General features: G+C 36.5%; 1 protein-coding gene across 3 annotated transcripts in view; it reads left to right on the top strand.

Annotated features, from left to right (window-relative positions):
- Nucleotides 1-14,306, top strand: part of LOC116428867 (Ras GTPase-activating protein raskol) — a 116,071-nt gene that overhangs the window by 69,881 nt on the left and 31,884 nt on the right. For all 3 annotated transcript variants that reach the window (XM_031981038.2, XM_031981037.2, XM_076372020.1), the window contains exon 2: nucleotides 10,508-10,602. In XM_031981038.2, coding sequence (XP_031836898.1) covers nucleotides 10,508-10,602 — 95 coding nt within the window. The remainder of the gene's footprint in view (nucleotides 1-10,507; nucleotides 10,603-14,306) is intronic.

Here is a 14,306-nt window from a genome sequence, read left to right as displayed (position 1 = left end):
ACGCGAAGATGATGATAGAGCACCGATGCTGCGACCGCTTGTTACTCTGCAATCGAATATCGACTTTCGTGTCCTGATCAACTCTATCCTAAGTGTGACTATGGTAATGATAACTCCATTTACGAAATTAACCTTCGGAAAAATAAAAGGAAACAGCGATTTTCATCGCGATCAGTGATCAATTTATACCTTTTGTAGATAGTATTTTACATGATAATAATACTTACAAGAAATCAAATCATGTGCCATTAATTTAAAAGTACTGCATATGAAATCCAAGTCTTTCTTCTAATTCTTTAGGGGATAATACATATGATTTCCTTCTTTAGATTAACTTATTCACGCCGAGTGATTCACATTTGAGTCTTTGGGTTTTCTTTTGAGAACCTAGATGATGACGCACGTGTGTCGTTAAATTCGTCACGCTTTGTCTCAGAATAAATGGATCGAATGTGATATATGTTTCAATATTTCCTTAATAAAGTGATCTACGAGTGGGCTTTAATTATAGAAATATTATAAGAATATTTCGTCAAATATTTTTTTATAAATATCCATTGGTTAAAAGGATTATAGTTTAAGTTTCAGTTTAAATTTAGCGAAACTGAATTTTGCAAAATTCGAACGAGTTAGTGATACAGAATTGAAGAAATTCGATTGTAGATGGTTCGATAAGTTGTCTGAGATGTTTCCGTTGTGCGTAGAGCTTAAAGACAGTGGCGAGAAACAACATCAGGCTCGTAAATTCGCGACCACTTCTTGTCACGACCAGCCAACGAGCTTTGCATCGTGATCTTATCTGTCAGGGTACACGCAATTGCACAGGAATCAGTGTGTGAGTATAGCGTACTTACACACTGTTGCATTCGAAGGTGCAGCTTTGTCGGTAGAAGCTTAACAGTATTTATGAAAACTGTTTATTCTTGGGTTTCCGTGAAATCGGTAGAATAAAGTGAAAATAAATACGATAATGGTAGTTGAAGCCGTAATTCTAACGAACTTTATGTTTTAGGCTTGTTTATTTCATTATGCGAAGAAATAAATGTTACACAAGCAATTATTTATAATACAAAAATATAACAAATGTAAAAAAAATATAAAAAACAAGAAGATACTTTAATATTGAACAATTTATTACTATTATTTCATTTATTATCAATATTACACTAGTATATTATCGTATGATTATTTACAAAGAATTTTGTCCCTCCTGTTTAACAATATAATAAATATTCACAGCAGTATAAATGCTACAATGATATCCAATAAAAATATCGATTAACGTCAAACATCAATTTTTCCTTTTCAGTAGTGTAATCAATTAAGTAATTATGAAACGTGAAAAGTAGATTATTGTGTAAAATATGAGGTAATTATTAGTGACATTTATCCCTGTCATGAATAAAAAGGATTATTGTTTAGATGACAAACAAATTAACAAAATTGACAGAAAATTCTTAAACACAAAGTAAAGGTAAAAATCACAGTGGTATCGAAATTCTAATAATACTTGATTGTAGTATTTGAAGAGTGTAGAATTGGTCTCCCTGTAGGTGACCGCTTCAACGAATCAGATCGTCTATAAATGATTTAATGAGCGGCTCGCTTCTCCCACCGAAAATCCAATCGACATCGGTAGCGTCTAGCTGGCCATTACGTCATGCAACGGAATGCAAGAGGTCGGCCTGCGAGAAGCACAATCGTGCATTGTTGACCACTGAATGGCCCGCGATTCCGCTGCGGCTTCTCTTTCTTCATTCCATGGCCGACGAAACGAAATCGAATCGATTCGCGCCAGATGTTTTCTGTTTTGTTAGATCGTTACGACGGAAACATTATTTCTTTCAATTAAATTTTAATTAGATTTTTCTGAGCATCGACCAGCCAGCGGCGATTGAATTCTCGCACTTCAAACTGTTCGACGCTTTTCCGTTTTATGTCCTGTTACTGTAATGGCTCTTCGGCTCCTAATGATTTTAATCTTCGCCTGCTGGATATCCATTCACCTCTCTTTTCATCGTTAACGGTGAGAAAGTGGAAAATTTAAGGGGAATACCTTATACATCTAGTCACTTCTTATTTCTCTGTTTATCTGGCTCCTTGGATGTACTAATCAGATATTCAAATGTTTTATCCATTTCCTGTTTCGACATCAGGATTTCTTAATACATATTCATCTGTTTAATATTTGTTATATAAATTACGTTGGTACACACGAATTTCATTAGAATTTTTATAGAATAATATTCTTCATTTATACTGGCAGACTATACCCACAGGACAAATTTGAAGAATTTTAATACTAAGTTTACGAATGTTTATTGTACAATTTATTCTGCTGATTCTGGCAAAATAGATGTCCGTTCATTTAGATCTTGGAAATTAGAGATTGAAAAATAAACGATTAGAATACATACTCGTGCAGCTGCATCAATCAAAATCGATATAAACCTAGTATTAAATAAAAACTAGGAAAAGATAAGAACTATAAATCTAGTCGCTGCAGACTAGTTCCCTTACAAAATAATTGACAACGCATAACTAAAGCAAATTTCGCAACATCAACAACCTATTTAATAATTTCCTTTGTAACTTAATTAGAATTACTTTATTATTAGAACTATGATACGTCAAAATATTAAACACAAAGAAACTATGGCACGAACGTGCAACAGTCGTTTAGACGCTGAAATACGACACTGCTAATTTTATTTATTATCTTATAAAAAAATAATTTCAACCAATATAATTGCCATGCCTACAGAGAATAAGACCGGAAAGAGTTAATAGTATTCCGTTATAGTTCAAAGAACCAGTGAACAATATCACATGTCTCCATTCCAAATCCCCACAGCAATTCTAGCCAGATATCAATATGGCAAGGGGTTAATCCCACACAAATGTTACCATTAAACCGTCATATTGGCCCCGGCGCAACGTTCGCAACAGTCCAAACAACTAAACGATCGCGAACAAACCCCGCGACTACCCCCCGCGATAGAATCGACAACAGAAGAAAGGTCTCATATCGAGCTGACCAAGACATATCAATTAACGAACTGTGGACCACCGGTCGTTTCAGTTTCATTAGAAATTCTTGATTGTCCTGGGTTACTATGTTACGCCCTGCTAATGGGCACGCCGACAAACGCACCCCTATCCCAATCCCATTATGTCGCGTTTCAGAAACGGAAACGTAAAGCCCCCTACACACATTAAAACATGTAACGATGCGTACGGCAACTTCTAAACCTCATCAACTCTGCATCAGCGTCTGTTTGCATTGTTTACATTGTCAATTCTTCTCACGTTGCTGTATGAAGCAAATTTCTTCTGAACGAGATTTACCGATGAGAAACTACGTAAATCGTAAACGAACCCTTCGTGTTCAAAAATTTCTTAATGTAAACCTGAATTCTGCATATTCTGAAGTCTTAAATACTATAAAAGAAAAAAAGTCACATATCAATCTCTCGTTATTTGAACAATAAAACTATGAATTTGTTGCTATTACAGCAGCATTCGACTGCGAGAATTTAAACTTTAATCCGTTGCTCTACAATATTGTGTCAGACTCGTAGAGAAGATTTCAAATAGAATTTGTAATGTAAATGTCACTTAATCCAAATCCAAATTGAATATTATTTTCCTGTTACTAACCGTCATGCTTCACAGTAACGTAGACGTAGAATAAACGTAAAACTTTTTACTTGTTCTAATGAACTATAATCAATGAAGTAGCTTTATTGAGCGTAGTTGTAAAAGAAATCATAGTGCAAAAAGTCAATTCGATCCATATCAAAGGTGCCGATCACAGTTTCGAGTCCCAAGGAGATTATATTTCTGTCAGTTCGTTTGTCTTATCGCTTAAAACACGTTTACTTTAACACTCGACTGATTTTACGATCTGTATCTTGGCGAGGACTGCAACATGTGTCACGATACCTGGGAGTCGATGCATGCATCGCAGTTATTTACACGATTTCGCTTTTATGCGGTTTTTAAAATAACAGATTTAAAAACAAAAATGTTAGAAATAACAATTTCTGCTACGCACATGTTTCTATAGTAAATTTTCAATTTCATTCGATTGGCAACACTGGCAATAAAACTCAGTAAATCGTTAGCAGCAGAAAGGTCTGTATCGTTGTGCTATTTCGAATCGGAAGTTTTAAAACTGTCATACTTACTGGTTAGCAGTAAACAATTATAATTTTTGTATCTATAATTTCCTTAAACTTGTATATTCCCTTGATTTCTTCGTTCAACTTTTAGTTTTATTCTTTATAGACTTTATATTTCTCATTTCTATAAAATGAATTATATTTTTCATGGTATTTTACTTTCATTTTGCGTCGAAATAAATGAATTAGACGTGTAATTGACTAAATTATACACACTTTGATTTGTTTCCGATTTATACGATTTTACATACAAAAATCCGCGATTGCGATTCATACAGTGTTCTGAGGAATCGATCTTCCGTGTAAATACATGTATTTGAACGTGTGCAGTGAGCTTAAACGGAAAGAGAACGGGCTGTCGATCGATTCCCCGCGTAGCACGAACCAATATCACGAATCGACAAGAGATGAAAGGGTTTCGCGTGCCGCAGCATGCGAGTCATTAATAACTCGTGACTTGCGTCACGTGGTCAACGATAGTTCGGTAAACGGTAGCTATAATGTGGGAGCCGGAAGGGGGGAAGCGTTGGGGCAGGGGTGCCCGTGACTCCGTTTCGTTTCATTCCGTTTCAATTTCAATTGATTCCGCCGGTCGACGGTCCGAACCAGGGCTCTTTGTGCACCGCCTCCTCCGTGCACTCGAGCCGTGCACAAAAGATGCGTTTTCTCGCTACGCGGTGCAGCTGCAGCCCCACGGTTAAACCGTGCATCCATCGCGCAGGGAAAAGGGTCCACGACCGAGCCGCGGACCGGTGCCCTTTCTGCCCGGCCAATTAGCTATTCACGCGCAGTTCGCGTTTCTATGCGAAGGCATTGTGTGTGTGTGTGTGTGTGTGTACGGGTACGAAGTTGTGCGTGTGTGGTCGGAAATGTATCGGTTTTTGTAATAGTTTTTTACCTTCAGCTATTTAGAGTTGAGCTATTTAGAATTCGTTTATCAGGGAATTTGGAAGTTGCAAAACTGTTGCGTTCTTTCCATTAGTTTCTCGTTGGTTTCGAGCTGTAAAATGTTTGATAAATGGGCATTTGAAATTGTTGAAAATGTCAAACATTGGTTAAAAATCATTGTTTGAGAATTTTTGTTGAAAACGGAGTCATTGATGGTGTTTCTGTTTGGAATTGACTTGTTTTGAATAGATGGAATGTGTAGGACAACATAAAGAAACAAGTGTTTAGAATTTTTTCAAAATTGTATAATTGGAACATTGAGTAAGCATGAATAGAGTAAGAAAGAAAACAGATAAGATACTCGTTTATTATAAAAAAAATCCATTTTTACTTTCTCATGAAAATTTCTCAAAAAATGAAACACATTTTAAAATTCTAGCATTAGAATATTTTTTACATTTTTGAAATAGGCAACAACAATTTTATCGAATCATTATCGTGTAATATATATAAAATACTATGTGCTTTCGCAAATTTCGGGATGCTGATTTAGTATCACCCTGTACTGTACATTACCGCAGAGCGAGCATGGCGTGAGCTAACGAAGTGCAAGCTGAAGGATACACAATCGGCGGCCACAAAGTTACCAAGAAACAGCATTCTCCGGTCATTCGTCGCGCTATCAGTTTCAAGAAGTCCGCCTGTTGCCTTTTGTCCTCCGTTCCTTTGTCGAACGCCATTGAATTCGTGTCACAGGTCGTCAGTAAAGAAAGCAGCCATTCAGTCGCGACACGTGCGTCGCCTTTTTCCATTCGTGCCTCGTTGTAGCGACCAGTTCGGGGGCTGGTTTTTCCTTATCCGCCAGTAAACTGGACTTTCAAGATGCGATCAGGAACGGTTTTTTCCCGTTCTGTTGTCCTCTGGATTCTTTTTGCCCGAAAGTGTTACGTGATTTGACAAAGACAGTTTATCCTGCGGTCGAGTCAGCGTGATCAATTTATTCTGCGGACAACGTTGAACGAAATAAATCGTTCTACGGTGGTAAACAGCTATGCATCCGACAATTGCTTGAAAAGAAGTACTTTTAAATATTGATTAAAAATTTGGAATCATTTGTACATTTTCGTGGAAATTATACTGTAACATAAATTTTATCTTTATAATGTTTTTGATAATTACTGAAATATATTACCTTTTACACGTTCTGATACATTTAGTACTAAAATATCTATTTTTCTAATTTATATACTTGGTAATAGGCATATACACATTTATGCAATAAATGAACAGTTTTCTATGGTGTTAATTACAACATAATTGTTCATGAATTAGTTGAAATGATCGAACAATGTAATTTCGTCTAAAATTTAAACACTTGTGAGGCATCGAATGACATTGATGGGTGTTCTGACTCGGCCACAGGCTGTCAATATTATGTTACTTTTTTAGATAGTGAAGAGTAGATCTGATTTCACTCGGATCATCTTTACTTTGTGATCCAATATCGGTCCCTTCATTGGTTGTCTCGTCAAACATTTTTTGTTACTTTGATACATCTAAAAATCATTAACACCGTCAACTAATAAAAAGACAAAAAACACATTAAACGTAAGTGTATACGCTAATTACATAACTCTAACTTAAAAAATATTATAACTTAAAAGAATTCCTAAACATCTCAATCTTTATTCCTCGCATCGTAAAATTTTCTTTTCATATTCACATAAAAGTTCACAGTACCGTGAAAACGTTACTAGCACTAAATACAGCCATGTTATAACTTAACAAAGGAGATGCATATAGTCTTCAAGACTCCAGCTTCGAGCTCCAGCTTCCTAACGAAATAAAACCAGAAGAACGATCCATCAATCCGAAGAACATCCTTCAACAACGCATTCACCATTAACTCCGACCACAAGCTACCACCGCAAAACGGGTCTGCAGCGCGCTAATGAATAACCCCACGCGACCAAAGGATCCCAGAGACAGAGAGAGAGATAGAGAGAGGACCAAGTTTCAAATTCAACTGAGAATATAATCGAATGGCAGAAACCCCAACGAGCGAACAGATCGTTAGCGGTAAGCAGCACACGAATTCTCATTGTCCAGGATCAGACCAAAAAGAACCTGGGGGAGGGTGGCAGGAGTCCGCGAAGAACGAAAGAAAGGAAAGAAATAAAGAAAGGGCCAAGGTAACTCGAGACTCTTGTGCCCAGGAGAAGCGTTTAAACCGCTGACCGTAAACAGAGAGGCCGAGAGAAAGGTCTGGGCCCCGTTGGGTCCTCGCAAGGGCGTTAATTACAGGGCTGCTTTCGTTTCTTCTTCTCCTGCGGCTGATTTCCGTTGCCGGAAACGTGACCGGAACGCGTCCGCACGACAACGAGAAGGGGGCAAGAGGGAAAGGGAGCACAAAGTACATTACGTAGGTACACCACTCGCTGGAGCACGTCGAGTGGCGTTGGGCTGGATTAAATGGAAAGCACGGCGACACACAAAGTAATGTCGTCTCGAGAATGGCTTTTAAATTGATCGCTTTGAAACGTTTAAACCGTCAACACTTATTATTTCGATATATACTCATGTAGCGTTGAAGGTTGCCTTTTATCGATCTAACCCTTGAACGGTATCGGATCATTTGCGAGCTACTCCTTGGTATTTTCGCTTCTAAGCGGAGCTTGATTGACCCTTTAGCTTCGCAGTAACGAACGAGACGTGCGGTGAAGATTTATTCTGTAGCTCGATACAATGGGAATCGATGTTGCTCGAAGTTTTATCTTTAAAGTGAATGTATACTTGTGTTGAACTGACAATTTCATCGCGTTCTCGTGAATTATTATTAATTATTATGTATTAGATACTTCTATTAGACAGAATCTTACTTATAATGAATTCTAATGTATAAAAGTTGAGAAAATAGGGAGTTCCTTAAGCTAGAATTGTGCATTACTATAAAAGATTATAATGAAACTTTACTTCTACTGTTGCTTCTTCTTAGTAGACTTTTTAAACTTGTTTCTATCGAATTGTCTCATCGCTCCTTAATTTCAATAAATAATTGTAAGGTTAATTTAATTAATCGATAACCCATATCTTACAAATCACACAGTTAAATAACTCAATTTCACCATTCATGCATTATTATTAAACTACGAATTCTACGCATTACTGTAACTTTAAATGCATAAAATATACAAAATAAATTGCTTAAATATAACAGAGTACAATAACAGAAATACTAGTTATAAAAACAGACCAATCAACGAAAGAATAAGTTTGCCAAGGATTACTACAATCATAAATTCATAAAGCAACTATGTCCAACTCCCATCTAGCACACAGGTCATAACCAAAACTTTAAATCGCGAAGCATCGTTCGTATAGTAGAGGTACTGGTATATAACAACAGGTATCACGTTACAAGCACTCCAGTCGTAACAACTACTTCCTGTGTCCACGAAGATTCCGGGGTAGAATGAAAGTGACCGGTCGCCGTACCTGCGTGCCGGTCCGCCGCCATTGTCACCGCTTCTATCGCATTTTCGATGAAACCTCAGCATTACAAGAGCCCTGAATGGCCTTTGCCGACGACACAATGCGCGCCGGTGTCGACATTGAAATCCACCAGAGGTTCGTCGGATCACTGCTCGAATCATGCCGCACAGTGGGTCGAAATCGTCAAACACTAGGCATTTGCCGAAAGAATAATTTTTGGTTAAAGAATATTTTAATTAAGTTTTGGGATTTTCAAATGAAGTTTACTGAATTGTAGGCAAAATATGATTTCATATTACCAAATTTGTTCCACAATAATAGTAGAAGTAGAAAAGTAGTATAACACTACAGAAACGAAAAATTATTTTTCTATGAAATATCTAGTATTTGATGATTTCGACCCACTAGTGTGCCTTGACCGAATTCGAACCGATCAAACAGCCAGAAGTCTGCTTTATTCGCTATTCTATGCGTTTTTCTTCCTCTTCCTGAATTAATAACGACACGTAGGGTCATCGAACGGTGTCCTTGCTCGCGAGAGATCATTGACAGGCGTGTTAATGCTCGGTGAAATTTAATTGATAGGTATCTTTGTTGAGGAAACGGACGATCATGGTAAGTCTGCGAATTATTCTCGTGTTGGATGATTATATAGTGCACGGTGCTATGAAAATTTAACTTTTACTTAAGTTTAGTTTAAAGATTCAAGTTTCATTCGATTCTTTAGAAAGGTTTTTTTTCATAAAACTTATAAGCAAATCAGGAACGTAATTATAAATACAGAATGCAAAGTATTGTGAAATATTGTATAGAATTATAAAACTTAGAAGTTTTACTTATTTACTATGTATTGTTTAAAAAAGGTAATCTTTATTATAGCTGACGGAGACAACTGTTAATCTGAATGTAAAATGTAAGTTTCCATTCATATAACGAAATTTTTTGAATATAAGCAGATATATGTAAATATAATCGAAACAAAAGTTACTACAGTTTACATTAAATTTATTGAGTGTTAAATGTCCTATCTAATTCTTTTTTTAAAACGTAATATGAGTTCAATTTTAGATGCTCGCGTATTTCGTAAGTTCAGTTCAATTGTAGATTATGCGAAATATTATAATTCATATTTATATCTCTAATCCGATTGAGATAAACGGTTTCAACAGCCTCGTACATTCCTCAACAAAACTGTCATTAAGAACTTCATACAGTTACGAAATAGACTCATAAAAATCCACTGACATTATGTAATCGGCATTAAAACCGACATCGCTTTCCCATTAACCCGAGGAACAACCTCAAACATTTCATTACAACCCCGTTACCATTAGACCGCTAATGTTTATGTAAATTCCAAGATTCAAACACTAATTTATGGAAAGGAAAATTAGACATAATTATATTTCCTCTTTCCAGGTCTTTTATCGTGCTCATAACAATATTTATAACGTCAGTTAATTTTTTCCAAACCTTCATTCCATCGAATTCTGTTCTTACGAATGCAACAGCCCCACTTGCTACGTAATCACGCATTCATATAATCATATAATTGAATTTGATCACGGACGTTCAAATCATAACATGTAATTTCATCTATCGTATAATTTTAACTATCGTGTTGCGTTCCTTGAGGCATGAAAAATTTGCATGACAGAAGATTAATTAGTTCGCAGCCTGGCGTGTGCGCGCGTACAGGGCGAGAAACGATTTCAGCCGTGCGTTCAGTAACGTTCAAGCAATTAAAAATGAAAAACGAGCCCGGAAGGTGCCATTTTTTTCACAGCGCCGTGGAATCCCGTGACGAGCACAATTATTTCTACAATGTGGTCTCGGTTTACGCAAATCGCCATTCCCGTTTGAAACAAGATACAATAATTAATGTCCACCCCGGGTGTCCACCGCCACCCGGCGAGAACCTAACGTTTCCTGTTGTGTTTCAGATACGTCCTACGAGAAGGCTTGTCGAAGGGGTAGCGCGCCGGCCACCCCTGTCCTCGGAGCACGACCTTTGGACGTCACCCCCAACAGAATCGTCGTAAGTAAAATTTTCAATTGGTACCCTTTCGATCCCTGTAATTTCCATTCACTGTAATTTTCGATCTTTTACAATGGTCAATGGATTCATCCGGTCGAACTGTTCGGCCCAATAGAACCGACCCGTTGTACCAGAATGGTAAAAATGTATTTTCTTTGGGAGCCCGACTGGACAGCGAATTTGTATGCTAATTCATATTCTTATTGATCGCCGCTTTATAATCGGCGTTACAACTGGCACTGCTTTATTGGTATCTGTTTCTTTTTTTCTCTCTTTAAAGCACAAAAACGTGTTGAAGATTGGATTACGATTCTGAAAATTTGTTGTGAAACGTGAGATGGTTGTCTGTTGAGATTTGTAACTACTAAATGTGAAATACTTTTTTGCGATGAGCAGCGAATAAGACATTAATATGCTGACGTGGATAAAATGGAGAGTGGGAATATTATTCTACGTTTTAGAAATAGGAATAAGGAAATTTTATTTTCTGAGAAACTGAGAAATATACTAATAAGAGAATTTTAATGACTTTAAAATTCTGCACTATTAAAATTTGTTTTATATAATAGAATTGAATATGATCGCGGAGTTCTAAACCGTAATATGTAGAAAGGTAAATTTATATAAGCATCTAAAAACGGACGGATCTTAAATAATTATTTTGCACAGACAAATTTATTTACCAGCAACCGTCGGCTGGCAAGAATGTTCCGGGCCGTGTAAAAATCGTTAATCGGCGAAATGTCCCGGGATAATTATTTTATCGTGAAGGGGAACGCCGTGCCGGGCAGGTTCGAGCTCGCAATTAACGCTTAGGCTCCTATTTCGGGACGCTGAAGAAGATCCTCAGTATGCTGTCTCGTCGTAGATCCTTATCGCGAGAAATACTTTCGGTGAATCTGTCAGCGCTGCGCCGAAGTGCATTAGACTTGCAGATTAGATCTGACTCTCGGGGTTCGAGCCGCGACGATGAAGCGGCCCGGCCCTCTCTGCCTTTGGAATTTATCGTTCACTACTTCCGTGTGTAACGTCTCGACATACGGAACTGCTTCCGTTTTCTGAATTCGTAATTATCGACGCGCAACTTTACAAACCGCGAGGAATATCTTGCGGAAGATCTGGATAGGATGGCGTTGAAAATATTTTAAAATCTCTAGTTTACTATTTTATTACGTAATACATCAATTTGATAAAATTGAAATATTTTATGCGATTGATTCTGTCATTATATATTTTGTAATTGACATTTAGTCAGTTTTGTTAGATAAAGCTTTCACTCGTGCAATATTTTTTTATTCTAATCTTTTATTTGAAATGTGAAGACTCGAAATTTTATTTTTAATTTTGGAAGATAATTAAAATGATTTACTTTATAAGAAAAATTATTGCAATTGCATAGGATTACAATTTAAATATCACTTGAAGTTGCTAACGGTTCTGTAGACATATTGAATTGGAATTTCTTTCGCTGAAGGTTTTATTTCATTATTCATATATTTATTTATTTATTTATTCATATATTTATTTATTTATTTATTTGTTTGTTTGTTTGTTTGTTTACTTGGGTTTATTTTAATATATTATTGTGTAATAATATATTTACATATTGTCTCAACGGAAAGATTAGATTGGCTACATTAAAATGAATATTATTTAAATTTTCAATCGCTTATCTTTCTAAAAAATAATATCGCATACTTATATTTTTTCAAATATCCGTTACAGTTCTTATTACTGTTGTAGGAATAAATAATGAGATAAAGATATATATTTAAATAATTACAAATTAAACACACTACATAAGAGAACCTCAACACCTCGAGGGTTTGCGTAAAACGTTAACTTAACCAGGTCACCACCCGGAATCACGAGATGCATTTGTTTTAAAACAGACGACGTAAAAGACGCGAATGTAAATTCCCATATCATTCCTCAATATTAAACTGCCAAAAAACTCAATTAATCTAAGGTACATGTATTCATTCATTTCACCCTTTGAGTACACTAATACGATATACCGCTCCTTCAGTCACTTGTAGTCACGAAAAGTTTTTTTCTGATTTTATTAGTAATACAGAAAGTCTAAAATTACAAATTTTATAAATTCCAAATCAAAATTCACCAAGATATGAATTCTTGTTTATAATCATGCATCTTTGTTTAAAATTGTTTGGCATTTCTCGAATATGTATGATCGAATATTCCTTCTGCTCGTTTTACATGGAATACTCGCACGTATTCCCAAAGATCCCCCCGAACTTCAAGAGATAAATCGTCGTAGTCGATTCTTTTGTTGCAGCTTTACATCCACTGCTTCCGGTTGTAGTGCTCGGCTGCTGGCAACACGGCCGGCGCGAGCAATGCTTCGCTTTCGAGGCACGGAAAACGAAACTCCGGTTTTCCGATCACGTATCTTCGATCTCTCGAATCTCTCGGCACATTGAGTCGTCGGTGACGGGCCGCGTGCACCTTTTCCTTTTATTCAAACAACAACCACTTTAAACATCACGTCCATTGTGTTTCTCTTCTGTTCCTCGAACTCGAGGGGCGCCCGCAAGCTGTTCGAAATTTTTACAAATACGCTCGAGCACACCGGAGATTCCGTCCCTGCGATTGTTGCGGTTAGCCTTGGCACTTCGAAAAGAAGAATCGAACGGAAATTACCTTATACACGATGTTTTTTGGATTTATTGTTTCGTAAAATTGATGCAACAGAAATTATATAGAAATGATGTTATTGTACTAGTTTTGTCTATTTGCAAAAATGCTTAATTCTGAAAAACAAAAATTTATACAGTAATATCGTTGTATAGTAAACCTTGGATAACATTATGTTCATGAAGTACTAATTAACTTCACTACTTTGGTAGTGAAATTTGAAAAATATAAAGTTAAGCGCTCTAGTCTGTATAATTTTCTTTTATTTGATTTTCGACTACTGTGTGCCGTTCGTTTAATTAAAAACAATCAACTTGGTAGATTGATTCGTTTTTTTTTATTTTCATTATTTTCTCGGAACTATACATTCACGTGACGCCTAGAGGCAATTCCATCCCCAATCTCTCCCCAGGGGAAACTCCTCTTCACGGGGATGTCACCTTTGCCCTTCGCTTCGATTTTGTTGCATAAAGCGACACGTTGCCCCCACACTGGACGTAAAAGTAGACTGACGTTGCTGTGCATGGAAAATATCGATCCAGTGTCTGCAGGTGTTCTCAAATCTCACACGCCAGATTGCTTTCCAGACCGCGACTGCAGGCTGCAGGTGTTCCGAGAGCAGATTTCTTGTGTTCGATACGTATCGATAAGTATTCCTTGTCTTCAGAACTTTTTTCACTTTGCAGTTTAAAGTTTCAAACGAATTTGTTGTACTCTTGGAGAACTTCGATAAGATTAGTGTTTTTCCCTGGCTGATAATTCAATATCGGATGTTCATGCAAATTTACATTGGGTTCCATGAATTGTTATTGATTGATTCAAGTAGACAAGGGGTCACTATTTATTCTAAAAAAAGATTAGAAATATTGACAATTTTAACAGTGTTCGGAGATATTCTCCAATACCATACATCTTTATCTAAAAAAATTCATTAAGTTCATATGTAATATTATTTTTGTGGTTATCTGACTTATGTTTATTATGTATACCTTGTCATTATTCATTTCGAATAGTATTCATTTATAATACATTGTCTATTGTACTTA

Source organism: Nomia melanderi, chromosome 11 (assembly GCF_051020985.1).
Source record: "Nomia melanderi isolate GNS246 chromosome 11, iyNomMela1, whole genome shotgun sequence".
NCBI lineage: Eukaryota > Metazoa > Arthropoda > Insecta > Hymenoptera > Halictidae > Nomia > Nomia melanderi.
Note: the sequence above shows the minus strand (reverse complement) of the source record. Positions and strands in the feature narration are given on the sequence as shown.